This window comes from Gossypium raimondii, chromosome 1 (genome assembly GCF_025698545.1).
Source record: "Gossypium raimondii isolate GPD5lz chromosome 1, ASM2569854v1, whole genome shotgun sequence".
NCBI classification, from domain to species: domain Eukaryota; kingdom Viridiplantae; phylum Streptophyta; class Magnoliopsida; order Malvales; family Malvaceae; genus Gossypium; species Gossypium raimondii.
Window position 1 is genome coordinate 10,098,385 of NC_068565.1, and position 26,322 is coordinate 10,124,706.

The 26,322-nt window shown below is 34.5% G+C and overlaps 5 protein-coding genes across 11 annotated transcripts; 1 reads left to right on the forward strand and 4 right to left on the reverse strand.

Moving 5' to 3' along the window:
* Positions 1–5,281: 5,281 nt before the first annotated feature.
* LOC105781407 (uncharacterized) lies at positions 5,282–7,936 on the forward strand. Of its 5 annotated transcripts, none has more exons than XM_012605955.2 (2): positions 5,282–5,581; positions 6,405–7,936. In XM_012605955.2, exon 2 carries the CDS (start codon positions 6,428–6,430, stop codon positions 7,697–7,699), a length of 1,272 nt encoding a protein of 423 aa, XP_012461409.1. In that variant the 5' UTR covers positions 5,282–5,581; positions 6,405–6,427; the 3' UTR covers positions 7,700–7,936. The 5 variants fall into 5 exon arrangements, with proteins under 5 accessions (XP_012461409.1, XP_012461417.1, XP_012461404.1 ...); XM_012605963.2 differs by lacking the exon at positions 5,282–5,581 and adding an exon at positions 5,641–5,850; XM_012605950.2 differs by lacking the exon at positions 5,282–5,581 and adding an exon at positions 5,812–5,974.
* Positions 7,937–8,132: 196 nt separating this feature from the next.
* On the reverse strand, positions 8,133–12,975 carry LOC105781403 (protein TORNADO 1). Its single transcript, XM_012605945.2, has 3 exons — positions 11,259–12,975; positions 9,932–11,172; positions 8,133–9,709 (listed from the first exon to the last, which is right to left on the reverse strand). Exons 1-3 carry the CDS (start codon positions 12,766–12,768, stop codon positions 8,318–8,320), a joined length of 4,143 nt encoding a protein of 1,380 aa, XP_012461399.1. The 5' UTR covers positions 12,769–12,975; the 3' UTR covers positions 8,133–8,317.
* Positions 12,976–16,768: 3,793 nt separating this feature from the next.
* Positions 16,769–19,819, reverse strand: LOC105781428 (heterogeneous nuclear ribonucleoprotein 1). Of its 3 annotated transcripts, XM_012605980.2 has the most exons (4): positions 19,517–19,819; positions 19,255–19,368; positions 18,739–18,965; positions 16,769–18,541 (listed from the first exon to the last, which is right to left on the reverse strand). In XM_012605980.2, the coding sequence occupies exons 3-4, from the start codon at positions 18,958–18,960 to the stop codon at positions 17,321–17,323; spliced, it is 1,443 nt and encodes a 480-aa protein (XP_012461434.1). In that variant the 5' UTR covers positions 18,961–18,965; positions 19,255–19,368; positions 19,517–19,819; the 3' UTR covers positions 16,769–17,320. The 3 variants fall into 3 exon arrangements, with proteins under 3 accessions (XP_012461434.1, XP_012461429.1, XP_012461424.1); XM_012605975.2 differs by lacking the exons at positions 19,255–19,368; positions 19,517–19,819 and having other exon boundaries at positions 16,769–17,256; positions 17,347–18,541; positions 18,739–18,981; XM_012605970.2 differs by lacking the exons at positions 19,255–19,368; positions 19,517–19,819 and having other exon boundaries at positions 18,739–18,981.
* A 1,489-nt stretch (positions 19,820–21,308) lies between these two features.
* LOC105787206 (probably inactive receptor-like protein kinase At5g41680) lies at positions 21,309–23,182 on the reverse strand. The gene is made up of 2 exons (XM_012613636.2): positions 22,057–23,182; positions 21,309–21,977 (listed from the first exon to the last, which is right to left on the reverse strand). Exons 1-2 carry the CDS (start codon positions 23,180–23,182, stop codon positions 21,328–21,330), a joined length of 1,776 nt encoding a protein of 591 aa, XP_012469090.2. The 3' UTR covers positions 21,309–21,327.
* Positions 23,183–24,381: 1,199 nt separating this feature from the next.
* Positions 24,382–26,017, reverse strand: LOC105781444 (probable serine/threonine-protein kinase WNK11). Its single transcript, XM_012605989.2, has 3 exons — positions 25,902–26,017; positions 25,094–25,597; positions 24,382–24,967 (listed from the first exon to the last, which is right to left on the reverse strand). Exons 1-3 carry the CDS (start codon positions 25,902–25,904, stop codon positions 24,587–24,589), a joined length of 888 nt encoding a protein of 295 aa, XP_012461443.1. The 5' UTR covers positions 25,905–26,017; the 3' UTR covers positions 24,382–24,586.
* Between the last annotated feature and the right edge of the window lie 305 nt (positions 26,018–26,322).

The following is a 26,322-nucleotide window of genomic DNA, read 5'->3' on the forward strand; positions in this document are numbered from 1 at the left end:
AAGAGGCGCATAGCACAGCAAATAGCAAAATAATAGCAAAAACAGAACCAAGATTGAGGGATAGATTTTTTTCCCTGTTATTTTTGTTCGGCTATAAAGGCCGTTATCGAATCTGTAAAAAGGGGGGATTTTCAGTATAGAGGATACAGAGAGAAATAGAGAGAAAATATTGAAACACAAAGAAAAATTGAAGGTAAATCACGTTTTCTATTTTTATTTTTTTTCTATTCGTTTTTTTCTTTCTTTATTTTGTAAAGTAGTAATATAAAAAAGAGAGAAGAGGGATCTTACCTCTTTCGTCAAGAAACGCCAGATGGTTACCATCTCCGTCGCGATCGGAGTGTTGGCACCGACGGCGGCGGCGACATTGGAGGCTGGGGTGAGAACCCTAGCAGAGTGTTAAAAGTTTTTTTTTTGTTTTTGTTTGTTGGCTACAGATTTTTTTTTTAAAAAAAGAAGGAAAATTGTCTTAAATATTAAAGACCAAATGGAGCCGTTTTGAAAGGGGCCAGACCCGCGCATCGACCCGACCCGCAAGCAGGGTCCGCGCGTTTTGGCCCTAAATGGGGAATTTGCGCATTTGGTCTCCCATTTTTTTATTTGATTTTAATACAGTTATTTCATGTATTTTCAATTCAGCCACGAAATTTCTTTCCTGTTTCAATTTGGTCCAGGGGCCATGTGCCTGCACCCACTGGAACGGCGCCGTTTGGGCGCGGGGATATTTATTTCTTGGTCCTTTCCCTTTCATGCGCAATTTAATTTAGCCCTTTCGTTTTTTTTACCCTAAAAGCCTGTTTAATATATAGTATATATACATATTTCTTTATATAATATATATTCTTAAAACTTATATAAATACATGCATTTTACATGCGTTTTATTATTATTTTTATCTCTTTTATATATTTTATATTATATATATATATATTTATAAATTTGTTTTATTCTGTAAATATATACATATCCTTATACTTTCATATTTGTTTTTTACAGTATTTTATTCCTATAGTTTTTGCATTCATATATGTATATATATATATATACATATTTTAATACATGCATAATTTATATTTTTTCCTTTTTTTGTTTTCATAGCCTTTATAAATAAGTATATATGTATTTACACTTATATTTTACAATACATATGTATTTTCCTTATTTTGTAAATATACGTATTTTCTTTGAAATCTACATACATATTGTTGGAGATTATTATAAGTTCTGCTGTACATGTTTTTTACATACGTATACTTGTATATGTGTGTTAAATATATGCATACACATATTTTCAAATTTACTTGTATATTGTGCTTGTGTTTACATATTTTGTAAATACATGTACATGTATATTTTAAATTAAAATATTTGTATCATATTGTAGATTAATTTTTAACATACCCTTTGGAAAATAAATCTTGGTTTTTTCGATAAATCAAAATCATTTTTTCTTGATTCAAAAGTTTTTTTTTTGAATAAAAGCAATATTCGAAGTTTGGGATTTTCAAGGGAAATTGAGCCCTAACGTATTGGGTTCTGATTTTCTTTGTTAATCTTAAATAACCGAGGATATTCTTTATTCAAAATGCATGAGTATAAAAATCATTTTTGAGAACTTAACTTGTCGTGCCCTAACGTATTGGGTGTGGCATGTTACTTTCTCGAAATGAAGATTTTCGCATAAAATAAAAGTGATATTCAAAATTCGGGGATTATGAGGAATTGTACCCTAACGTATTGGGACTCGATTTCTTTACATGACTTGAACAATTGATTATCCTTTTTCAACTTTCATCATTTGAGTTGATTTTAAAATCTTTTTAACCTTCGACACTAAGACATTACATGATCAATTTGGTACCGATTTTGGGCGTTACGAGGGTGCTAACCCTTCCTCATGCGTAACTGACTCCCAGACTCATTTTCTCAAAATTCGTAGACCAAAATAGGGTGAGCCAATCACACCTTAATAAAGGATCGGTGGCGACTCCAGTTTAATTTTTAAAGTCGACAACTAAATTTTTATTTTCAAAAAAATGGTTTCGACACTAATAACTATTAGAATTTAAAGTATACAAACACTTTATCTTGATCATGATGGATATCCACTTAATAAGATATTCATAACAATAAAAACATATTAAAATTCTTAAAAACTTATAAAAATCATATAAAATTATTAAAAATAATAAAATTGATATAAACTTATAAAAATTATTAAAAAAACATAAAAACTTGAATTGGACAAGAGTAGTCGGTCGAGCCGATTAGACCAAAATCATCAAGGGTATTGGTCCAGAGAAACCCATCAGACCAGTTGACCTGGAAATTGAGCGGTTGAACCAATTTTTTTTAATTTTTTTTATCTAACCAAAATTTCATTATCCAACTATTAGCATATGTCATAATGAAATATTTTGACCATGATTTTTAGAACTAGATCGATGGTTGAATCGATCAGGACACTAGTTTGCCAGTTCGACAAGTCCATCCAATTCAATTAAATAAAACATTAAAAAATTTAATAAAATCGGTTTAGCTGCTTTGTTCCCAGGTCAATCGATCTAATGGCTTTCTTCAGACAACCCTTGTCGATTTTGGTCTAACCAGTTCGACCAATTAATCTGGTCCAGTTCAAATTTTTATGATTTTTTTATAATTTTTATAAGTTTATATCAATTTTAATTTTTTATCAGTTTTTAAGAATTTTAATACATTTTATAAAATTTTAAATATATTTTATAAAATTTATAAGTTTTTATCATTTTATTATATTTTAATAAGTTTATATAAGTTTATTATTTTTAAAATATTTTTAATTTTAATAATTTTTATACTTTTTATGATTTTTATATTTTTTATAACTTTTATGAAAAATATTAGATTAAATAAAAATTGTTACGTATCATCATCGATTGGTCCATCAATTTATTTTAACAATCAACGTGGTCAATGCCGAAACCATTAATGAAGGGACTTAATTGATTATTTTAGTTAACAATAGGGATTTAATTAAGTGCGAATTTAATGTAAGGGCTTAGTTTATCTTTTACATTTTAAGGGGTTATTTATTTATTTATTTATGCATATGTCATATAAAAACTTACTTCTCAATCAAAATAATTCCGATGTAACGGACTCTAGATTTAGGATTGTTTGCACAACGCAAAATAATTAAATAAAGAATTGTAATTCCTTAAATGTGTTTGACTAACACAAGATAATTACATCATAATTCTCAATGTCATGTTCGGTAGTACAAATTGTAATTACACATATTTATATTTTTCAAAATATTTATTACTAAAAATTATTAGTATGATAAAATAATCATATGTATTATGTTAGTCTAAAATCAATTAGTAATACAATTTTTGATAAAAGAACAAGAAAAATAAACATTGTATCTCCTTCCACGTAGACTTCAATGTATGGATCATCTCAATTCCACTTATAATTGAAGCTATAAAATATTCAACATGCTAGTATGATCCTAACTTGTTTTCTATGTTATACTAAGGTCGTGTTGTTAATATGAGAATTAGTTTTTTAGAACAACAAATGTCTTTTCAATCACATTTTAAAATCTTGAATGTTTCAAATTAAAAAGTTCGTGAGCTTCTATGACGTCTCTGTCTGGCACCATTTTCTCAAATGGTATCATACCTCACGATACGATTCAAGAAAATCTTTTGTATTTGCATAATTAACATCAACCTTATATTTGGGTTCACATTACAAATAATCTGTAGCTTTAATTATAACTTTTTTATATAAACTTAATTTTGAAAAAAATTATACTAAGTTAAACCTATTTTTATAATATGTAAATAAAGTAAAAAATAATATCAATTTTAGAATATATATAATCTTTATAAATAATGTTTTATAAATTGTCCAATAACTTTCATAGCACTTCTTATAAATAATATAATTTTTGTCATAGAAAATTATTTTTTGTAAATAAGTTATATAAAAAATTATAACATTTTCTTATGAGTAAGTATATTATTTTTATAACACATAGCATAGACCATAAATAAGTTACGTTCATTCTTCTTGACCATAATTTTTTATAAATAAAACACTTTTATAACATATAGATTTTTTTCTCATAACTTTAGAATTTTTTTAAGATTTTAAAAATATTTTTTGTTATAACTTTATAAAATACACAAATTATTTTTATAATATAAATTTTATGATTTATAACATAAGAATTTTTTTATCATAACCATCTCAAACACTTGCACTTGCTCATGCCTATAATATAAATTTTATAATTTGTGTAAAATAAATTTTAAAATTAGATTTACGTGTAATTACTCCAATTTTATATTCTTCTAAAAACTGAAAAGTGTAATTGAGGTACTCTAATTATGTCTAGTTCTACCGATTATATTTACACAATTTATATAATTATAAATAATTAGAGGGTTTTAATTTAAAATCCAAAGTTTTTGAAGCGTTAAACAAAAGGAGAAAAGAGAAAGAAAAGAAAAAATAAAAATAAAAAGTAAGAGTAATGATGTCCCTACAAATACCATAAGCGCATATAGAAGGGTTGTGATTGGTGAGTACATGGGCATGGCATAGTCGTGGGCCGGTGCTTGTCCCACTCCAAACCCTTCTCTACTCTCATTCATCATTACTACTTTTTTCTTTTACTGTCGGTTTGATACAAAATACAACTTTGGTGCTATTTTAACTCATTATTTATAATTACTCAAATTTTACTATAATTTATTTCATGAAAATAGTTTATGGTTTTGTTTTTGTTTGATTATGATCGGCTAATGCATGGTGGAGAATCCATAATACTCAAGATTTCACCACCTTAAATCTGTTATTTTTTTTAATCAGTGAATTTTAATAACAGAATAAAATTCGAACAATAAACGTTATTAGTGCGACTCAACTTTAGATCATATCTGAAATAATGAACACACTTAATTATCAAACCATCGCATAAAATTTTTAAATATAAAAATTATTGTGCAAAACAAATATGAAATGATGGCTTCTTTTAATGATCACAAAATGAGTTAATTTGTAATGAAAGAAATGTTTTAAAAGGGAAAAATTGATTCCGTAATTATTGCATAATCAAAAACATGAAACTTTTATTTTATTTTATTTATTTAATTTTTCTGATAAATATACAGTTGAAGTTGAGATAATAATTAACAACAGTAACAAGAAATAATAATGTAACAATAAAATTTCCCATGCTTTTGTGATCATTAAAGATAGATATAAAGCAAATAAAAGATAAAAAAGGCCACAACTTTAAACTATAACACACACATGCACAATCTCTGTTTGTCAACAAGTTTGACGCCCCTGTGTTCTTTCTCTGTAGTTTTGCTTTTCATTACAACCAGAGTTTCCACTTCTTCTTGTTGGACAAAATCAGGAAAAAAAAGCGCTCAGTTCTTAGCAAATAATAAAAAATAAAACACCTCTATTTTAGGGATTGGGTTGTGTCCAAATCTTGAATTACAGCCGTCGATTCCAACGAAAATATCAAATTTTCTTCTTTTATTTCTTGATTTTGGAGTAAAAAAAGCCAGAGCCGAAGGTGATTGTAATTTATGTTTTTTTTTTCCTTTTTTCTTTTTGCTTTGAATTGTTGAAGTTAATACTTTAAAGAGCAAAGTTGGGAATTTTCATTGGGATTTTCTTTTTCCTGTTTTTACTCTTCCTTGGATTCCGGTGTTTTCTGAAGAAAAAGTTGGTTGCTTTATTGGAATCTGGGCTTAAACTGTTGATGGGTCTTCGGTTAATATTAAATCTCGGGGGAGGGGGTTGGAATTGGAACTAGCTCACTTAAGATTCTCAACTTTTCAGGTGTTCTTGGTTTCTGGGTATTGAAGGAATTCTCTGTTTTTCTTTTTAAAGCTAAAGAGTTCAGCTTTTGGGGTTGATGCCTTGTTGGTTTCTTGGCTTATATTGAAGAATTTTTGTGTTAAAAGTAAGGTCTAGTGAGGCTTTGAATTGGGGATTTATCTTTCAACTTCTGTTTTTGCGTCTTTCTTGGGATGTTGTGGGTGATTTTAAGTTGCCAGCTTAAAAAAGAAAATCACATTTTTGAGCCTTGGGGTGCTGGATGTTGGGAAGTTTTTGGTTTCTTAATTGTAGGTTGTGTTACCTGTGTGAAAGTTCTTCCTTTTACCTTTTTTTTCTTGCAAAATCATGCATGTGTATGCTTAGGGAAGGATTCAGTAATATAGAGGTTAATGATTTGGCTTTAATTTAAAATTTTCATACACTAAGGGCTTGAAGACTTGGGGTTTTAGGTTCTAATTAGGTTTCTGATTTGGAGATTGTTTCTTATTTTGGTTTCTACTTCTGAATTTTTGGGTGACTTGATATTCTAAAAGGTGTTATTTTTACTTTGCCAGGTTCATCTCCTTGGTGCTTTATCATGGATTCCCCACAGTCAGTTGTTTCACCATTCAAGAACTCTGTTGTAGCTGAGCCTGAGAAGCAGAAAACCGAGTTTTTCAGTAGGAACTCGGGTGGTTTGTTGTCAAACGGGTCCGAGGTTAACAAAAAGGAAGAGAATTCCATTGGCGTTCTTGAGGTTTATGTTCATCAGGCAAGAGATATCCATAACATCTGCATTTACCACAAGCAGGATGTGTATGCTAAGCTTTGTCTCACCTCTGACCCCGAAAGCACGGTTTCCACCAAGATCATCAATGGCGGTGGGAGGAACCCGGTGTTCAATGATAATCTACGCCTCAATGTTCGAACTGTTGATTCCTCCCTCAAAATCGAGATATTCATGATGAGTAGAGTGAGGAATTATCTTGAAGACCAGTTGTTGGGATTTGCATTGGTGCCACTGTCTGAAGTGCTCCTCAAGAATGGGAAGTTGGAGAAAGAATTCTCTCTTTCTTCAACTGATCTGTTCCATTCACCTGCTGGTTTTGTCCAGTTGTCTCTTGCATATGCTGGATTATCTCCTGAAGTAATGGCTATTCCTGCTATGCCTAGAGATGTGGCTGCTGATGAAACTGTGAAGGATTCAGAAACAGGTGAGTGTGAGTTGGAAAAGATTGAGTTCCCGGATCCCATAATCGCGAATGAGAACCAGATGATGGTTTCCGAGTATATCGGGATCCAATGTTCTAATTTGGACTCTGAAAGTTCCGAAAGTTTGGGCACCTCTGATGCTGAGAGTCAAATTAGTTCAGACATGGGCGCTCGTTTAATGGAGAGCTTCTCTACTGCTACAGTCAATTCCATCCAAGCCCCCAAGCTCGATTCTCCTCCGAGCAGCGTGTCAACCTACGGGGTTTCATCTCCTTCAGCTGGTGCAAGCTCTGAGTCCTTCGATGGTCTGGCTGCTTCGAAAACTTCTACTCAGGAACACATTTCAGCCCCGAAAGAAAAAGCTGTGGATGTTGGAGATGTTGACAGCCATTCTTCAGGGGCACAAAGTGATTCCATCGTGAAACCTGTTGTTTCTGTTAACATTGAGCCCGAGCAAAAGCTGGTGCAGCAAGACATAGTAGACATGTACATGAAAAGCATGCAGCAATTTACCGAGTCATTGGCTAAGATGAAACTGCCTCTGGACATCGACAGTGGACCGACCAAATCGGAGAATTCAAGTACCACTGATCAGAAAATACAGGCATCGAAAAACACTGGCTCCCGAGTGTTCTACGGAAGCAGGGCTTTTTTCTAAGCTTCCTGATCCTCTATTCAAAGGAAGACACACAGGTGACTTTAGAATTTTAGGGTGGAGACTAATACTACTAATAGTGAAATGTAATAATAATGTATCATGTAATGTGGTCTTTTCCTTTGTATGTCAACATGCTTTAGATGAGAGGAGGCAAAAATCATGACTCTGTACTGTTATTAGCTTTGTTCCATTGCAGTTGCTGTTAGTATATATGAACCTTTCCGTTTTTTTCTATAACATCGTCTTCTTGCTGATTTCAACTTTCAAAATAATTGCAAAAAATCACATTCCAATCTTAACCACAGTGTAATTTATGCATGTAATCATATTCTGTGATAATTTGGTCCCACTTTCACATGGTGAACCATGCAAAATTTTGCTTTCTGCTGTTTGTAACACTAAGATTCAAGATATCATTGGACCTATATTCATATTTACTTTACATATCCATCATAGAAAAGGCAATTGGCTAATATATCTTTTTACAGTGTCATAATCTTTTACCAATATTTGAAATTCAAAGCGAGAGCAAACCAGTGTTTATTTCAAAAGAATATAATTAAAGGATAAGAAGATAGAAAATAAGAGATGATCTTATTGCATGTAAAGGAGCAAAATCTAAATGGGTACTTCAATGATTTCATTTGCTCTGACGATCATATGCCTTCTGCAGATCCATGCAATATGGCCATCATCCCTGTATCTCACCCTCCATAACCCGAATTTATCTGCAATATCCTTTCCTGTTGAGCACCTCCTGTCCCTTAAGAAGTCCACCACCCATTGTTGCGCTGATCTTAGGTCTTGTTGAATGTCTCCCCTTCTGTTCTGGTTTCGGATTCCATTTATTCGTCCCATTGCTGCAGATCCAGCAGCTCCAGCAGCGACTGCTCCTGCTGCTCCATACATTACGGAAGAGTCAGCAAGATGGGCAACTTCCCTGCTCAAATCCGGTATCAGGTTTCCCATACCGGCTGCTAAATGTGCTCCGATTTTGAGAGCAAATGTGACCAGTTTCATGAACTTGGTCATGTATGGAGCTAAGCATTTTACAACAGTGTTATCAACGTGCATTACTTCACAACCAACTTGATCTTCAACAACATGCATTTCTCTCCTGAATTCACATAACATGTGCAACCGAAGAGCAGTCATGCCGGAAATAACGGTGGTTACCAACCTCCTCGAGTAGTTTTCAGTTTGAACAAAATAGAACATGTTGGGAACTTTCCGTCCTTCGACGTGAACATTAAAGTTCACAAGGTAGTTCACTTTGCGGTGAAGCTCGATTAGAAGTCTGTGCTCATAATACCTCATTCCCTGAATCTCCTGTTTCAAATCTCTTATTTCTTGTTCGATGATCTTTAATCTCTGTAATACTGTTTCCACTCCCTTGGCTATCCCACTAAAAGAAGGATCAACTTTGCCACTTTCAACAGCATTAGATAATGAATTCTCTTCTTCATCAGGATTGTTTTCTGGTGGAACTTGCAGTTCCACAGCAAGGTTGTACAGGTCATGATATCTTCGGTGCAGTACTTCCCGGAAATCATCATCAGATAGGAGGTCTCGAGCTAAATCAAACCCAGCTCTAAGTACTAGTTTGCCTGAATCCGACACCGAATCCCAAGTGTGCTGATAATCATACATGGTTTCAGCTGGGACCGAGAGTAGTGCTTGTTTAAGTTGTTGAAGAGGCACGTATTGGGCTTTCCGGTACCTGGGAGGAACTAGGTTTTGCACACATTCTGGCCTCATAATATTTTCAATCAAAGTTACACCATGGCAAAGGCTTTGAATTGCTGGAACTATGAGCTGGTGGATAAGCCTGAGTGTTTCTGTAAGGTTCTTGGTGGAACAGGTAAGGATGTCAATGTAGTAACCCAACTGTCCTCCGAGCTCTACTCGGACATGGATACCATTGATGTTAATAGAAATGAGGTACTTCTCAAGGCTATAAGTAGCTCCATGCTGATTCTTCATTGCCATGATTCTGTTATGAAGGTGCACCTGTATTTGCAAGTATTAAAACTGAGTGAAAAATTAAGACTAGGACATGGTCATTAAAAAAAACCTTCCTTGCTGATATATGTTCTCATGGTGTAAGCTATTTGAATATATTCACACTTGAAGGAAAACAAATCAGCATCTGTCTCTCTCTCTATATATATATATTCAAGTTCTGAAAAGCAACATGAAGCGATATGTGAAAGAGAGTGGAAAAAATCTTGCCTGTAAACGCGGAAAGAAGCCGGGTGTAAGGAACATATGGCTTGAATCATCACACTGAAGATGCCTCCCTGCATAAAGGCAATCAGCACCTCCTAATTGCCACTTCTGCGGTTTACCTCGGCCTTCTTCAAGAATGGAAGGAATCAACAGCAAAGAATTTGGATCAGATGGGTCTTGTTCATAGCATAGTTCAAGTTTCATCATCATTTTAATAAGGTCATTGGCCTCTAAGTTCTCAAACACCTTTGAACTCATTCCTGGAATCTGACTCTGCAAACTTGCTCTTAGAATCTTCTCCAGTTCTTTCCTGCTGATGAATCCATTCTCTGCTGAGCTTTGCCTTCTAACCTCCAATTTTATCAGTTGACTCAGTACTTCACCACAAAACCACTCACAATCCAATATCAGGAAGCCTAATTCATCGAAATAGATAACCTCACCGATATGATGGAGACAAGTAGCAACCGCCCTCCTTCGAGTTTCGATTTTCTCCTTATTATCGCGTCGAGATCGAATCCTCAGAGGTGGAACTTTAACTTGGCATAGCTCAGCAAACTCTTTCCACTTCATAGCTGGCTTGTTATAGTTTTCTGATCTCCAATCTGATAAAATTTGTATAAGATCATTGCAAAGCTGATAAACCCGAGGAACTCTCTGGAGGACAGTTTTGCTGGTTTTTCGAATGTGATGAGTGAGTTTACTGACTGATGCAGACGATCTTGCATCGACAGTAAACACAGTTGGATAGAAATCAACATAGCCATTAAACTTGTCTCTCAATTTTTGTATTGAATTCACTGTGGCCTCCAAGTTCTGGGATGTTTGATTGACTTTGTCATAGTGTGTGAGGACAACTGCTACATTGGGTAGCATGCACTGCTGGATCGCCCTTTTTGAATTGGAAACAATGAACCTGAGCCAATATTGGATGTCCTCTTCAATCTCCATTGGAGTCTTTGGTTCTCGGTTGCTTGGTTTCCTGAATAAACTGGATATGATGAGGAAAAACGATGCGCTCCCGTGCCCCGGGAACATGAGATCATGAAGAGAGTAAAACTCATGCTGACCAGCAAGATTCCATATCGATATCTTTGCATCTTCATCTTTGAAAGTCTTTATCTTCATACCAACTGTTCTAACAGCTTGTTCAACTGGATTCACTAGGGTCCTCACTTGTTCAATGTAGGGAAGTTTAGGAGAAGAGAAATTCTGTGATATTGAATTGCAAAGTGTTGCCTTACCTGAAAATAGCAATTAATAGGAAATGGTTACTTTTGATCTCAGCATTAATAAGTGGAAATGTTTAAGTGTAGTTAATAAAACTTACCAGCATACTCTTGGCCACAAAAGAATACCCTACAGCACTTGGGCTCAGTAAGTGGCATATCCTTGAGCAAATCATTTTCAGGTTCAGTTTCAGGCTTCCCATTCTGACCCAATCTATGATAAATGGCATCTGCCTTCCCCGTATTATGCAATGGAGTTCGAGCGAGATCAATATCTTCGATCCAAGGATTTATTTGCAGTGTCTCCATTATTGCCTGCAACAACCTCTCCCCTCTAACTCCTTTGCAGCCTTGTAAAGACAAACACCTCAAACTGGCATTCTTCTCTAAGCTCTTGAAGATTCTAAAAAAGTCATCTGGTCTCATACTTTGATCATCCACGATGGCTAGCCGAGTCAAAGTTTCATTGGTGGTTAACATATGCAAAATGGCTGCAAAACCAGATCTTCCTATTTTTGTTCTACTGCCTCCAAATGTCACCGACCTTAGTGTAATGTTGGCTTGGCATTGCAAAGCAGAGAACCTACTCAAAGGGCACAGCAGATGCTCGAGTCCCACACCGCTGAACCAGTTTCCATCGAGGTGCAAGCGTTCCAAATGCCTGTTCTTGAATAGTCCAGCTGCTACATACACTATTCCCTTGTCTTTAAGGCAGGTTTTGGACAAGGTTACCTCTTTCAGGCTTCGGTTCTGCTCCAAAACCCATCTAAATTCCTTTGCCCACCGTGATTTTAGGCGTACTCCTGTCATATCGAACGATGAGACGGTCGAATTCATCCCAAGAGCACAAGCAACCCTGCAGGCACCCGAAACATCGATCTTGTAGATCCTAAGAGTGGTGTTTTGAGGTGTAAACTCAACCACCTTGGAACTTTTATCTCCACTTTCTCCACTCCATACATGGACTTCCATACCTCTATTCCTTGCTAAAACAGCGGATATAAGGGGAGTTGCTGTGATCGAGCTTGAGTCGAAAATCGTCAAAAGCTTCAGCATTGAGTTAGCTTCAATCATCTTTGAAAGCTCCTCAGCACCTCTTGATCCAATTGAGTCTTCCCATATCTGTAACTCTTCCAAGCTTTCATTCACCTTAAGAGCTGAGGCAAGAAATATAGCACCAACAGTCCCAATATGTGATTCACAAAACATCACCTCTTTGATAGCTCCATTTCTCTTCAAAATATCAGAAAACTCTGATAAGCAATCTTCACTGAATCTGTTCCTCATGAACACCAGTTGTTTGATGTTGAAGTTACTATCTAACAACTCCCCAAGGTTCTGCACTTGTTCTAACTCCCATTCAACACAATGAAACTCCAAATTCCGAAGAGACAACAAGCTGGTCTTGGCTGGTCCTAGCACTATAAGAATGAGGGAGAAGTATTCAAGGCAATCTGAGGAAATGTTAATGGCCATGGAGTTTTCTGTTTCTTGATAACAGCCTGAAACAGGTTGAGAAAGGTAGAAGGAAATGTTGTGTAGGTTAAGGCTTTCAGTTTCAAATGCTTGAAGAAGCCATTCAAGATCTCTCAACTTCTGGTTTGATGCCATTGCAATTGTAAAACTGCCCCCCACCAACAAAGATACCAAAACTAAAAGAAAATCATAAAACCCCCATTATATTGAAACTGGTTGCATGATATTGATATTCATGGTAATATGCTACAGTGCATTTTGAATTTTGATGCAAATTTTCTGTCATATTCTCTCCTTCATTTCAAAGTTATTCCTTACTGCAATACAGTTTAAAACTAAAGATAATATGATATATTTTTTACCCAAAAAGGCATCCTTGCATCTTTTGTTCTTTTTTCTAAATTCTAATCCATGTCTCCACTTCATTATGGTCCATTTATCGAGTAATTTACTTGGTTAAATAAGATTAAAAGGTGGTACTTCTTACAGGTGTAAAAGGAGGTCTACACCTTTTTGACTTTTTTTTTTTTTCTGAAGCTTTCTTCTAACTTTGTTTTCTCATTGAAGAAAATGAAAGAATCCTATAAAGCAATGACAAAAAGAAAGAAAAAAAGAAAAGGCAGTTAAGTGATGGACAAATTAACCTCTTTTTAAGGAAACTAATTATCCCCAACAGGACAAGAGACAAGCTTGTTTAATGTATGATGAGGACATGTTTGGACATCCTGTTAAGATTAACCATCGTTTTTAATTTTTTTTATCCATCCACCAAACATACCTCAATTTGGCTAGTGAATCATATGCTCTTTCTGGGTTTAAAATCTTATCTTGAAAAACCATAAATGAAATATATAAAGTAGATTGCCTCGAGAGATGTGCAAATTGGCCAACGTAGTCGTGAATTTGCGGTGCAATCAGGGCCGTAGGAAATTTTCAGCCAAGTTTGGACCCCATATATGTATGTCATTTTCATGTGGGAAATACTTAAATCACACACATATATATATATATATATATATTCCCATGAAGGACTAAGATTGAACCAATCATGGTGAATGGTAAACTTAATATCAATTATCATATAGCAAATGAAGAATATTTTTCAAGCTCTGGTAAGTTTTGGAGTTAAAATGGTGGGAGTCACCATACAAGGTTCATCATTTCATGTGGGGGGGGGGGTTATTCATGGGGACCTCAATCTTTTCTTTTTCTGACAAACATTCATCAAGTAAATGGACCAAGAAAAGAATACTCAATTTGGGAAAAATAATTCTTTGATCCTTAAATTTTACATATTTTTCACTTTGGTATTTAAATTTTCTTTTGTTATAGATTTTAATCTAAATATTTCAAGGCGTTAAAAACTTTGTCCAATGAAATCATGTCATCTGCCTTAATTTTTTCATGTTAGTAAATTATATTGTGTAAAAACTTTTTATAATCGACTGAAATATATTAAAACCTCGATATAAATGAAATTCTTCCTATAAATCTTTCACCCCAAACATACCCTAAAAGATTAATTGCATTTTGGTTACTGAGTTGAGATAATATAATAGTAGTTTTTTTCTATGGATTCTGATATTTGATGTTTTAATGAAAATGATTATTTAAAATTTTAAAATAATATGTTTTTCATTTAATCATAAAAGATAAAGACAGATGGGATGATATTATTGGATAGTTTTTTTTAACACGGTTAAATATTTAGAGTAACGAAAAAATAATTTAGATATTACGATGAGATAAAAAATTTAGATATCAAAATTAAAAAAACATGCACAGTTCAAGGGCTGAATCGAGAATAAAACCGACTCTTTTTACATCATGAAGACAACAAAAAGGGCTCCTATTTTTTACTTAGTCCCATATCAGTTTGGGCCTTTCTCCACTGATACTTTTGAAAAGCTGACATTAACATTCTAGTTTTTTTCTGGCAAAGTTTAAGATGGAAAATGGAAACCCACAAAAATAAAGGTGAAATGGGAAGTGGCAGTGGCAGTGGCAGCCTCCACCAACAGCAGACAGCCTCCACACTTACTCTCAGACGTAAAAGAAAGAAGCAATAAAAAATTGGACACCAGAATAGAGAGAGGACCACAAACTTACTAACATCAAACATCCTCCAATGCTACGTGTGACATCCATTTTTATCGAGTAAGTTTGAAGAAATTAAAAAGTTTCGAGCAATCAATTTCAATATACCAGAAGTCTATATTTAGGAGTTCGTTTATTTCAAAATTTGTATGAAGTTTGTAGATTCATTTAGCATGGTTATCTCATAATAGATTATCCAAAACTGTTAACATAAAAAATTTAGACAGATTGGGATGAATTTTTTATGTTTTGGCTTTCAAAACTTCAGTTTTTCTGTAGCCAATTTTAAGGAAACAAGTCTCTAAGTTTTAGTATTCTATTGATTCTTTAAATTCATGTTTTAAACTACTGAAAAGCGAAGAATGGTTTCAAATAAACTAAATGATCATGAAATTTCAAATTTTTATTTTTAATTTTTAATTGCTTATAAAAATATTTTCCATCTGAGTACTTATTATTTGATTGGAAATCATACTGAATCGAGTTTTATTAATTTATTGAATTTTCACACACATATATATATTATTAAATTTAATTTACTTATTTGAGTTAAAAGATAATTTTTTTAAATTGTACAATTGTATTATACGCACCGATGAAATTTTAGACATGTGTACTTTACTCCGGTTAAAAGAAAGCATTTGTAGTGGGAAACATTTTTCCCAATTTAACCTTATAGTGCTATTATAAAAAGGAAACCCATTTGATACATTGTTATCGGAGTTTTTAGACTCCAATATTACGGTAAATGAGTTGACAAGTGTCTATAGGGATATAGTAAAATATTAAAAAATGTATATTTAAAAAATAGACACATGTCAATTTTCAGAGGCTACTTATGAATAAAAATATACATCGTCAATTGTACCAAATATTAACCCTTATAAAATACATATATTTTATAATAAATATAAAATAAACATATTATAAATATTATTATATATAAATTTTATTTTTATACAAGCAATCTAATAAATATATAAATTCATTATCATAAATATATTTTTAACTATTATTTTAATATAATTTGATTTTAATATTTAATATAAATGTATTTCAAATAATATATAAAAATGCTAAAATGATTTATGATTTTTATTATATGAATTAATCATAAATAAGTATTATATAAATAATAAAAACAAAAACAAATATAATTAATGAAATATTAATTATTTATCAATAAATTTATTATTCAAGATAAATAAAAATTAATATATATATTTTTATCTTTTAATATGAAATATGATTATTTATTTTACATCTATATTTAAATCTAATGTCCTTAATGGTCATTTTATACTTTCACTACACTGCCATGGTTGTGATTGAATCCAAACATATATCCCACCATTGATTTTAATGTCACTGCTACAGTAATTAATTTCATTGACATTGTTGTCTTGTCTTTAATCTCATGGGTGATCCAAAGGAAACCTCGATTGTTAGTAAGATTGAAATGTTTTAGAATTACCATGGGGAGTTGTACCTTTTAAACCTCTAATTTATAATTCAAAGTTCCATTATTGAATTATAGGCTCGTTCCTCAAGTAAATTAGAAAAATTAACTACAAAGATTTTATGTTACTTATGCAAATATGATGACCATGTGTTTTTTGAAAATTTGGGTTAAACATGGTTTACTTTTACAATGTACAATTTTAAATCAGGTAAGTGCCATACTTTTATAAACGATGTTTTGATTCCAACTAATGAGGGTTAAACATTGGGCAATAACTGTGCGATCTATTTAGAATGGTGGCTTTCAATCCATTGCCACTAGGGTGGTTCAACCCTTTTTGACCTTTCGAAGATTATTACATTTCTTTAAAACTCTCGATTCTCCACGTAGACCGTAGTTGCGATAAACACAATGTAACGGAGCATGCAGACGATTGAGGAAAAGAAGCAGCAAAAGCATATAGTGTGAGTAGTAAAGCTGTGTTGATGTATTGAATCAGAAGGTTTGGTTACTTATTTTATATGGATGATGATTGGATATGGCTCTAATGTTTCACACTAGTAGTAGTAGTAGTAGTAAATTGGAACTGAAACAACTCCTTACAATCTGAGACCAAAACAATCCCAGATGATAGGCAACAATTATCAGGACAAGAACCAGCTTCCCAAAATAAAAATGGAAAAAGAAAAAAATTTAGTACCCTATTGTTTGATGTACCACTACTGGCGCGCCTTTGCCGCAGACGCCTCCCGGAGTATATGTCCCGCAATCTGATTGTACACCTCACTCACCAACCTACATTTTCACTATTACCATAAACAAAACAAACAAACAAACAAACAAACAAATCGAATCTCAAACCTTACACAAAACCTCCCCTTGTAACTGCTCACTCTCAAATCAATATCCCTCATTAGTGTTATAACATCAATTTCCTTGTAAGCTGACATTGTAATAAGGCAGTTGTATATCGAATTCACAAATCCTTCACCTGTTTATTCACCCTACTTCATGACTTCTGATATCCAAATCACAGTCCCCCCCCCCCCCCTAGGCAGCAATTCCTGGATAAGAAACCAAAGAGACTAATTAAACACATGCAGCAAGCTGGCATTCGAGTCTCGAGTCTCAGGACTGCTTAAACAGAATATTACCTCTACTCGACTGTCTACTAGCAACACCGTAGCTTCCAACATAATCCTCGGAGGATCCTGCAGTACCATCTACGGACACACTCCCAATCCCATAACTGAATGAGCTAGAACCATCCAAGTCAGCAGTTGTGGACTGCCAAGTTGAATCACCATAAACTGAACCACTACGGTAAAGATCCCCATAGGACCCCTTAAAATTAACGGTTGGCCCAGCAAAAGAAGATGTTGGAGCTGTGACAGTGCCACCGTTTCTTCCATGTCCTCCCCCACCCAAACCATAGTTGTCATCGGCACTCCCAAAACCAGCAGTCCCACCAGTATAGCCAGGGGCATTTCCTCCACTTTGAATGGGAGGAGAAGGGCTCCAATTAACCCCACTATTTCCTAAAGGACCAAAACTCCCCCTTCCAGTCCCCAAGAACCCACCAGGGCTGGCGGCATTTGTGGCATTGCTAAGGCTTCCATTTCCCCAGATATCCCGAGTACCAGAGCTTAAATTAGAATCATTTCTTCCACTTCCAACACCATAGCCAATAGGAGTATTATACCTGTTTGAAATCCCACCATAATAGGGGCTAATTAACCGTCCATATCCAAGATTGTTGCCAAAGTTAGAACTCCCGCCAAAGTTTGGGTTCATTCCGGGTTCCATGTCCATACCTATTCCATAGCCAGGGTTATTAAATGGAGGAAACCCAGTTCGACCAGAAGCAAGAGGATTAAACCTACCATCCATCCTAACTCCTAAGTCGGCTAGTGGGCTAAGATTATATCCCTGAGCATAACTATTGAGAAAGTTGGCAGTCCTACTCAAACCATAATTATATCCAATCACAGGGCTGCGGGCAGGGCCTGGAGATAGTTCTTTAGGAACTGCCCTCTTGACCTCAACCAATTTCCCTTTGAGTTCATGGAATGTTTTATGTAGAACTCTATCTACCGCATCCTCTGAATCATAAGTGATGAAACCAAACCCTCTTGGCCTTTGCGTATTATGATCATACATCACCACAACATCTGTAATTGTACCAAACTGATCAAAGTAGTTCTTAAAGTCAGTCTCGGTGACCGAAGAGGCTAAACCTCCAACAAAAATCTTTTTAGTGCGTCCAGGAACTGGAGACGCAGTGATGCTACTCATGTTCCTGTTTAAAATGTTTTGATCATCCCTAGGAACAGCCTTCTTCGCCTCAACCTGAAATTTGATCAAACAATTGCATCACAGTTTCTATCCCAACCTAACCATTGGATACAAATTCACTCGAATAAATATATATTCGGTCAATGCTATAGAGGAAAGATAAAATTTTAGCAAATTTAACTCATTCTGATTACCACAAATCTCAAACTAATTGGTAAGGTATAAAGATATATCGTAATCAAGGCTCTTACCGTGCGGCCATCAATCATATGCTTATCCATAATTACCCTCTCAGCAACAGCAGGATCAGCAAAGACAATGAAACCGAATCCACGGGCACGACCAGTAAACCGATCTCTCATGATCATTGCTTCCACCACTTCTCCATATTTCCTGAAATACTCCTTGAGACGTTCCTCATCAGTGTCCCAAGATATCCCACCAATGAAGAGTTTACCAAGATCTGATTCCATCTTATCTACAATCACCATCATCAACCACCAATTTCAATCCCAAGAGCAAAAATCTAAACTTTTCTCAAAACAAAAGCACCACAATTTGATTCAAAGATCAAAATTTCTAATTCAATCAGAATAGTAACACCAATTCAATGAATGAAACTCGTGAAAAAAGCCAACACCAAATTATCCAATTACCATCGGCAGCTAAAAAGGATCTATCCTTATTCAGAAAAAAAACGAAGCAAAACAGATCAAAATGTGAACAATAACAACAATCAAACAGGAATATTAGAAAAAGAAAATTACCTTTAGATATGAATTACAGACAGAATCTGATCGGAGACAGAGTTGGTAATTGTCAAATCCAATCTAGGATCATCTGAAGACTTCATGCACCAATCAGAAAACAACCCAAAATTCCTGACAATAAAAAAGAAACATCGACAATCGAAACATGAGGATCAAGACAAAAGAAAAGTCTGGAGAAAAGACTAGGAAACAGATAAAAACAGAGATGAAGAATATGATGAACAAGAGAGAGAGAGAGAGAGAGAGAGAGAGAATCTACCATCTTGGAAATGACCCAGATGAGAAAATGGGAGGAAAATTAAGATCTGAGATGAGAAACGATGACAATGGAAACAGAAGAGGAGGTTTTGCTCTTCATATTTTTTATATATCTTTAAAAAAAAAAAAAGCTTTGTCTCTCCTCTCTCTCTCTCTCTCTCTCTCTCTCTCTCTCTCTCTCTCTCTCCTCCTCCTCTGTTTCTTTTCTATATCTTTCTTGGTTATTCCACTCCTCTTAATTAAATCAAAAGAAATGGAATTTGAGGAGAGAGGTAGAGGAAGAAAGAGAGAATATATATATGGAGAGAAATTGAGAGCAATCCTCTGGTGTAAGAATATTTGGAGTAGCTTAAAGAGTGATGACAGCAGATGGTGATGTTTTATTTTATTTTCTATTTTTCTATTTTAAGAAAAAAAATTACAAACATATTATTACAACTTAATAACCTTAAAACACAACTATTCTTTGCTTGGATGGAATGCTAGAACCAAATCAAGGTTCAACTTTTGCATTTATTTTTAATCAAATTGCAAATTTTTTATATGTATAGACAGGTTTGGCATGCTGTTGTTGTCCAAAGTTCATGTTACAATACAACTTTATGGTACATATTGAGTCTGGTTGGCTTCAGTTGAGACCACACATCTAATTAGTGGAGTTTTATAACTTACACCTTTCTTGATATTTTATTTATTAATCTTTTCTTTGCCCTTCTTTCGTTCCTAAAAGAACACCAAAAAGGATTTATACAACATCATCACAATCATCATGTCTTGTTCTGGTCCTTCTTGACTGTTATAAGTCTCCAAAAGTTGAAACCTTTTCAAACACCATTTCAGATTTGAGTTGGAAATTTACAAGTACAATTCATCCTATGTTTGATTTTGTATAGGACACTCAAATCCAATGTAATTTTGCAAGTTAAGCTTTGAGTCTCGTTCCATTGGTGTTTGAAGAGTAATATTTTGGTAGCATAAATTAATTTTCTAATTTTGGTTCAACAACTTTTTGCAGTTAAAGAAGGGTGTAAATTTTACCTAGCGTAAAGCAGAAAGCAAAGGCCCAATATCTAATTTAAGAAATATAAAAAGATATTGGTTTATAGTTAAATATATTTGGGGATATAATTTAATGATTTGGCCTGCAACTTTCTAACATAGTATAACGCAACAAGCAATGTAAGCAACTATGCAAGATAAACAATGTCTTTCTTTTTTTCTTTTTTCTACAGGCTCCAAATTAATTTGGTTTGTTAGAAATAAAATATAAACATAGGTCATAACTTCCAAAACCAAGTTGAACTATTACAACAGATTGATGGTCCCAAATTGCCAAATACCATAATTAAAAACATGCACACTATTGACTGCTTATTTCCTTTGTTGTTTATCAAATTAGAGTAGAGAAATGGTAAGTAGGACACGGATCATGTCTTATCGTTCATGTTCGGATATACATCGGGCACGAGTGTCAAACTTAGATATTTCAAGAAAATCGAAGAGTCGGGGTGCTTACCGGCTTTTAATAGAATTTGGTTTGCTTACCATTACTAAGGGTTAGCAGGTAACTTTCAGACAAAAAAAAAGAAAATAGACAAGCAAACAAATGACAAGTAAATGTAAAGTTTATTATGATAATAACATGACTTATAACTATATTCATTCTCCATTACGTACATTGGCCTAATGGCTCCTTCATTTCCTCTAAAAGGCTTATATATATATATATATATATATATATGTTATGTTTTATTTAGCTTAACATGGAAGTTCTTCAATGGTACCTTTCCTTTTCTGGTGCTAAATTGTCCACTAATAATTTGATCCTGGAGTGTCCCAAGTCTCAGGTATGACACTATGCAGCATACAACAATCACGGGGACCAGATTCCCATGAAGACATAGAGGAGACCGTACGATCTTCATGCGCAAACAAAGCCTCATCTATCTTCTGCAAAACCTCAGCTGTAGTTGGTCTATCTTTTGGAGAATGTGAGACACACTTAAGAGCAATATTTAGCAAAGGAAATGCCCACTGCATTGAATCTTTGGTGACATCCTTGCCAAACACCTCTCCTGTCCATTCTTCCCTCACCATTGACCCCACCCACTTAGGAAGGTCTACCCCGGTTTTTTCCACTGTTTTTCCGGTTAGTAACTCCAGTAGGATAATCCCGAAGCTGAAGACATCGCCTTGTTCCGATAAACTCTTCTCGGGTGCCATGTAACCGTTGGAGGAGACGAGGCAATTCTTTTTGGGGTCTAAGAGCCTTGAGATCCCGTATTCACTTATTAATGGTTCCATGTTTTCACCCAACAATATATTTGATAGCTTTAGATTTCCATGAGGAATGCTGTCCTGGTCATTGGAACTCTGGTATATGAATGCCAATCCCCTTGCAATTCCAGTTGCTATTGTCAGCCTAAATCTCCATGGAAATTCTTTTTTACCCTCAATGTAGCCTGCAAGATCAAGCAGCTGTAAGAATTTAGGCATGCAATGCTGTTATGTTTAAGGGTGCTGTGCCCTAAAATCATTTACCTTGTAGCAAGCTTAGTAGGCTTCCATTGCTCTGGTACTTGTAGAAAAGAAGTTTCTCTGTGTCGGCACAACTATATCCGACAAGTGGAAGAACGTTTCGATGCTTCAAGTTCCCTATCCGCCTCATTGTTTGCTCAAACTCTTTAAAAGAAACATGCAATTTCTTCAATCTTTTGACAGCATAAGTAGCATTGTTCTTAAGTATTACCTTGTAAAGGCTGGTATAAAGGCTTTGGCTTCGTAAATTAGCTGAGGCATCTAGTAGATCATCTAGTTTAAACCTTTCATGGTCTTCAACAAAGAACACAAGCTCTTGATGTCTACCCTCAGGCTTCAGTTCTTGTATAGCATTGACTGGAACATGTTTGAGAGGAGATTCTTTGATAGCCATTGGAATCTCATTAGCTTTCCTTCTTTTACCTAGTATCTTGCCCATACAGTATAAGAACATAAAGAAGAACCCAAGGCCAAGAAATAAAGGTACCAAAGTCCACAATAGTGTGTTTGACTTGTTATTATTAGACTCTCCTGGTGTTCCTGCAACAATTTCATTCTGAACTGTTGCATTTAACTGACTATACTTATAAACGTGCTCGAATTCTTGGTTAGTGAAATGATTGTTGGAGATGTCCAAGCTCTTGAGATATTTCAACTTGGTTAGAGTACTCCATGAAACTCTCCCACTTAAAGAATTGCTGCTTAAGTTTAGATACCTCAACCTTTTGCAGTACGATATTGACCGAGGTATCGTCCCATGTATTTGGTTCCTCGCTAAGCTAAGAACTTCAAGGCTTTGGAGCTTACAAAGGGCATCTGCATTGATTACCCCACTGAGATTCAAGCTTTCAAGCCTTATTTCTATTATGGAGGTACCCTGCAGATTGCACTTCACAACTTCAGATTTAACCAAGCAGGGACTTGTTGAAAACTCATTCCATTGGTAAGCTCCTAGTTTCCTTTGTGGATCAACTGATCTAATGAAGCTAAGCAAAGATTGGGATTCACTTAACTCACCTCCCATACACACTGTGGCTAACAGAGGAACAACTGCAATGCATATTAGCCCCTTGACAAGCATGTTAAAGCCTTCTCTTCTCTGCATCTTTCGACTACTTTCACCGCTCATCATTAAGGCACCTTTATGGAGTCAGAGAACATTGTTGTTCCTCCTTGGTTTGATACATCAGATAAGGACATGTTCTTGGATTCCAAAGCTTCCTGTCAGCAATTTTGATCAACTTTACTTAATTTGATATCTTCAATGGACTAGATTGGTACCAGCATATTACCGAGATGCCTTTCCATATCTGGCTCGCTGTTTGTAAAAATATCCGCGGACAAAAACAATGTTTGTTTTCGGAACATCCTATGAAACTAGAACCTTGTGCTGTTCAGCCACCAAGCAGCAAACATACAATATTTTACCTTTTCTTGTCTTAAATCAACCTGAATATGCATAAACAAAATTCATTTTCCTAACTAGTTCATTATTTCAGGGAATATCAACCTGCAGGCTTGAAGTGGAAACAGAAACAATTGCATAAAAGTTTTATGTGATGAATGCAACCCTTTCAGACATCCAAAAAAACTAGCAATTTTCATTAATTTAAACTAAATACTAATTTAAAGTAAGGGCTTGAAGTTGACTTTGTAAAACTTTTATTTTAATCACATCAACACTCCAAAATTTGTTTAGTTTGACATATTAACAAAAAGCAAAAGTGAAAATTGTTATTACTATTATTATATATCATTATACTTTATTTCTCATCCCTTCAAATATTATAAATTACTCCACCATATAGGCAAATGTAAATTACAAACTTCTGCTAAATTAATTGAAAAACCCTTTTTTTTTGTTGGGGCGGGGGGCGCGGCAATATGCCATTTGCTCTTTATATAAATTAAATATATAAGATAAAGTTATCAAAGAAGGGCACTAACAAAGTATATGATATATCATCAAAGTCTACATTTTTTGTTTTGAAAATGGAAAATCAGTGCAGGCCAGCCAGATCAGTGCCATGCTGTAGCAATCATTTCCCAACAATTTTGAGTGTGACAGCAAATACAAAACAAATGCCCTCTTTATCAACCAACTTTATATGATAATAATATATGCCAAGGGCCACTTTAGGTTGGCTGCCTGTTCAAAACATAGCATGTTCTTTACAACAAATTCAACCCTTTGAATGGATCTTTCTGTTTAGTTACATATTGTTTTGACTTTACTTCAAATACAACCAAAATCCCATTTATTCTTTATCTTTAGTTTAAAAAAAAATACATAAAATATAGAGGAATTCATGTGGAAGAAACCTAAAGTTCACACACAATATTCTTTTCTCCCATTCAAACTTTTAATCTATATGTTTTTCTGTGGAAACCACTATCTATGTACACATTTAAACGTAAACCAAACTCTAATCAGTCAAGATAATCAAAGTTTACCATACAATCATAAACACTAATTAAGATTTTTAAAAAATGTAACAATACAATAACAAAAATATATGCCTAAGTACTATAATCAAACGTTTTCGTCATAATCATCAACTTCGTCGTAAAACGGATCCTTAAGCAGTTCCGCCGCGGACGGTCTTTCCCGGGGCTGAGCAATGCATCTCTCAATGAATGCCCTCATATCTGCATCTCTAACCTTGTCCAAGGCTTGAGGCTTCACCCCACTTGACACTTTCTTGTAAATTTTGGCCACATTATCACACTCGCTATAGGGAATTTCCAAGGTCACCATCTCAAGCACACACATGCCAAATGAGTATATGTCAATGAGTTCGGTATAATGCTCGTCGTACAACTCTGGCGCCATGAATTCGGGCGTCCCGAGGATTGAATGCGCCGAGTGGTTCTTCCCCACGATCGCCGCCAACCCCAAATCACCAATCTTAACCTGTTGATGATCCAGATTTGCTCATCAAAACCCAAAGTACTAAGCTTTACTTTTTTTAGTTTTTTTCTTAGTGACCAAACATGTAAGAAAAGCAACATAAAATAAAAAAAGAAGTAACTTTATTACCTGACCAGTGTTTCCATTAACAAAAACATTGCTGCAATTGAGATCTCTATGAATGATACAAGGCTCATGTGAATGTAAATAATTCAAGCCTTTCAAAATCTGCTTTGACCACTTCTTCAACGCCTTCATTGAGACTTGCCTATGTTTCTTCCTATATTCCCTCAAATTTCCCGAAGTACATACTTCGGTTATGAAATTGAGTGTGTTATGTTCCTCGTCACGCCAAAAACTGTACAACGAGATTATGTTGTTGTTGGTTAATGACCTTAACAACCGAACCTCCGAATAAAGCCGATCGATCATCGCCGGATCGTCGGAGAAATTCCTTAGCTTGACTTGGTTCCATGCAACTTCAATTCCTTCTTCTTGATCGAATGCCCGGTAAACTTTTTTGACGGCTCCGGATCCTAGAAGTTCGGTGTACCGACCGTAACGACCGGTCGGATCGACCTCCACGAAGGGCTCGGAATCCTTGTCGGATTGGTCTGGGTTGACGCTAGGCATCTGCTCACGATAATGATCACGCAAATAACGTAAGTTATAAAAGAGCCATATAGAAAACCAGTTAAATTTATATAGATAAACACTTTTTGTTTGGTCTTGGATCAAAGTTTTAAGAACTAAAACAAGGACAGAAATATAAAATACTTGCAGAAGATCTTAATATGAAGAGAAATTTCTTAAAACTCCATGAAAACCCATCAAACAAAGGGAAATTTTATCATCAAAAGCTTATGGTTTTAAGGCAAAACAAAACAAAAAGAAGGGAAAATAGTAAAGAGAAAAAAAAGGTTTCTAGAGAGCTCACCATAAAAAATATATATAGGAGAAGCAGAAGCTTTTTCTGCAAAAAGAAGGGTATAGCGGAGCACGGAACATGGCAAAGCCGAAGTGTCGCTTTTATGAGTAGTATTTATAGGGAAGCTTCTTCTTAGGTTAAAATAAATTAGGTTAATTTAACTATCATTAATTTATATTTACATTTATATATTTTTATACACAGTGATTGAGGAGAGGTCTAAGTTTTTCTTTTATCTCAAGAATTTAATTTTTCTATTTTTTTTAGTCAGAAGTTCAATTAAATAATAATAATAAAATTGAATTATGTGATATTTTTAAAAGTAAAAAATGCTCACGTGATTAATATTATGCACGTGAATGTAAGGTCGAGATTTTTTTCTTACTTGATTTTTACTCAATTTTAAGTTGTTTATACGAGTAATTTTTTT

Coding starts and splice junctions, on each gene's coding strand:
- LOC105781407 (XM_052631556.1), top strand. CDS start 6,042: ATGTTGTGGGTGATTTTAAGTTGCCAGCTTAAAAAAGAAAATCACATT. Junction 6,142..6,404: donor TTTTGGTTTCTTAATTGTAG/GTTGTGTTACCT, acceptor TTACTTTGCCAG/GTTCATCTCCTTGGTGCTTT.
- LOC105781403 (XM_012605945.2), bottom strand. CDS start 12,768: ATGGCATCAAACCAGAAGTTGAGAGATCTTGAATGGCTTCTTCAAGCA. Junction 11,173..11,258: donor TTGTGGCCAAGAGTATGCTG/GTAAGTTTTATT, acceptor TGCTATTTTCAG/GTAAGGCAACACTTTGCAAT. Junction 9,710..9,931: donor GCTTCTTTCCGCGTTTACAG/GCAAGATTTTTT, acceptor TTGCAAATACAG/GTGCACCTTCATAACAGAAT.
- LOC105781428 (XM_012605970.2), bottom strand. CDS start 18,981: ATGATGGTGATTGTAGATAAGATGGAATCAGATCTTGGTAAACTCTTC. Junction 18,542..18,738: donor ATATGATTGATGGCCGCACG/GTAAGAGCCTTG, acceptor ATCAAATTTCAG/GTTGAGGCGAAGAAGGCTGT.
- LOC105787206 (XM_012613636.2), bottom strand. CDS start 23,182: ATGAGCGGTGAAAGTAGTCGAAAGATGCAGAGAAGAGAAGGCTTTAAC. Junction 21,978..22,056: donor CCTACTAAGCTTGCTACAAG/GTAAATGATTTT, acceptor TTGATCTTGCAG/GCTACATTGAGGGTAAAAAA.
- LOC105781444 (XM_012605989.2), bottom strand. Junction 24,968..25,093: donor TTAATGGAAACACTGGTCAG/GTAATAAAGTTA, acceptor GATCATCAACAG/GTTAAGATTGGTGATTTGGG.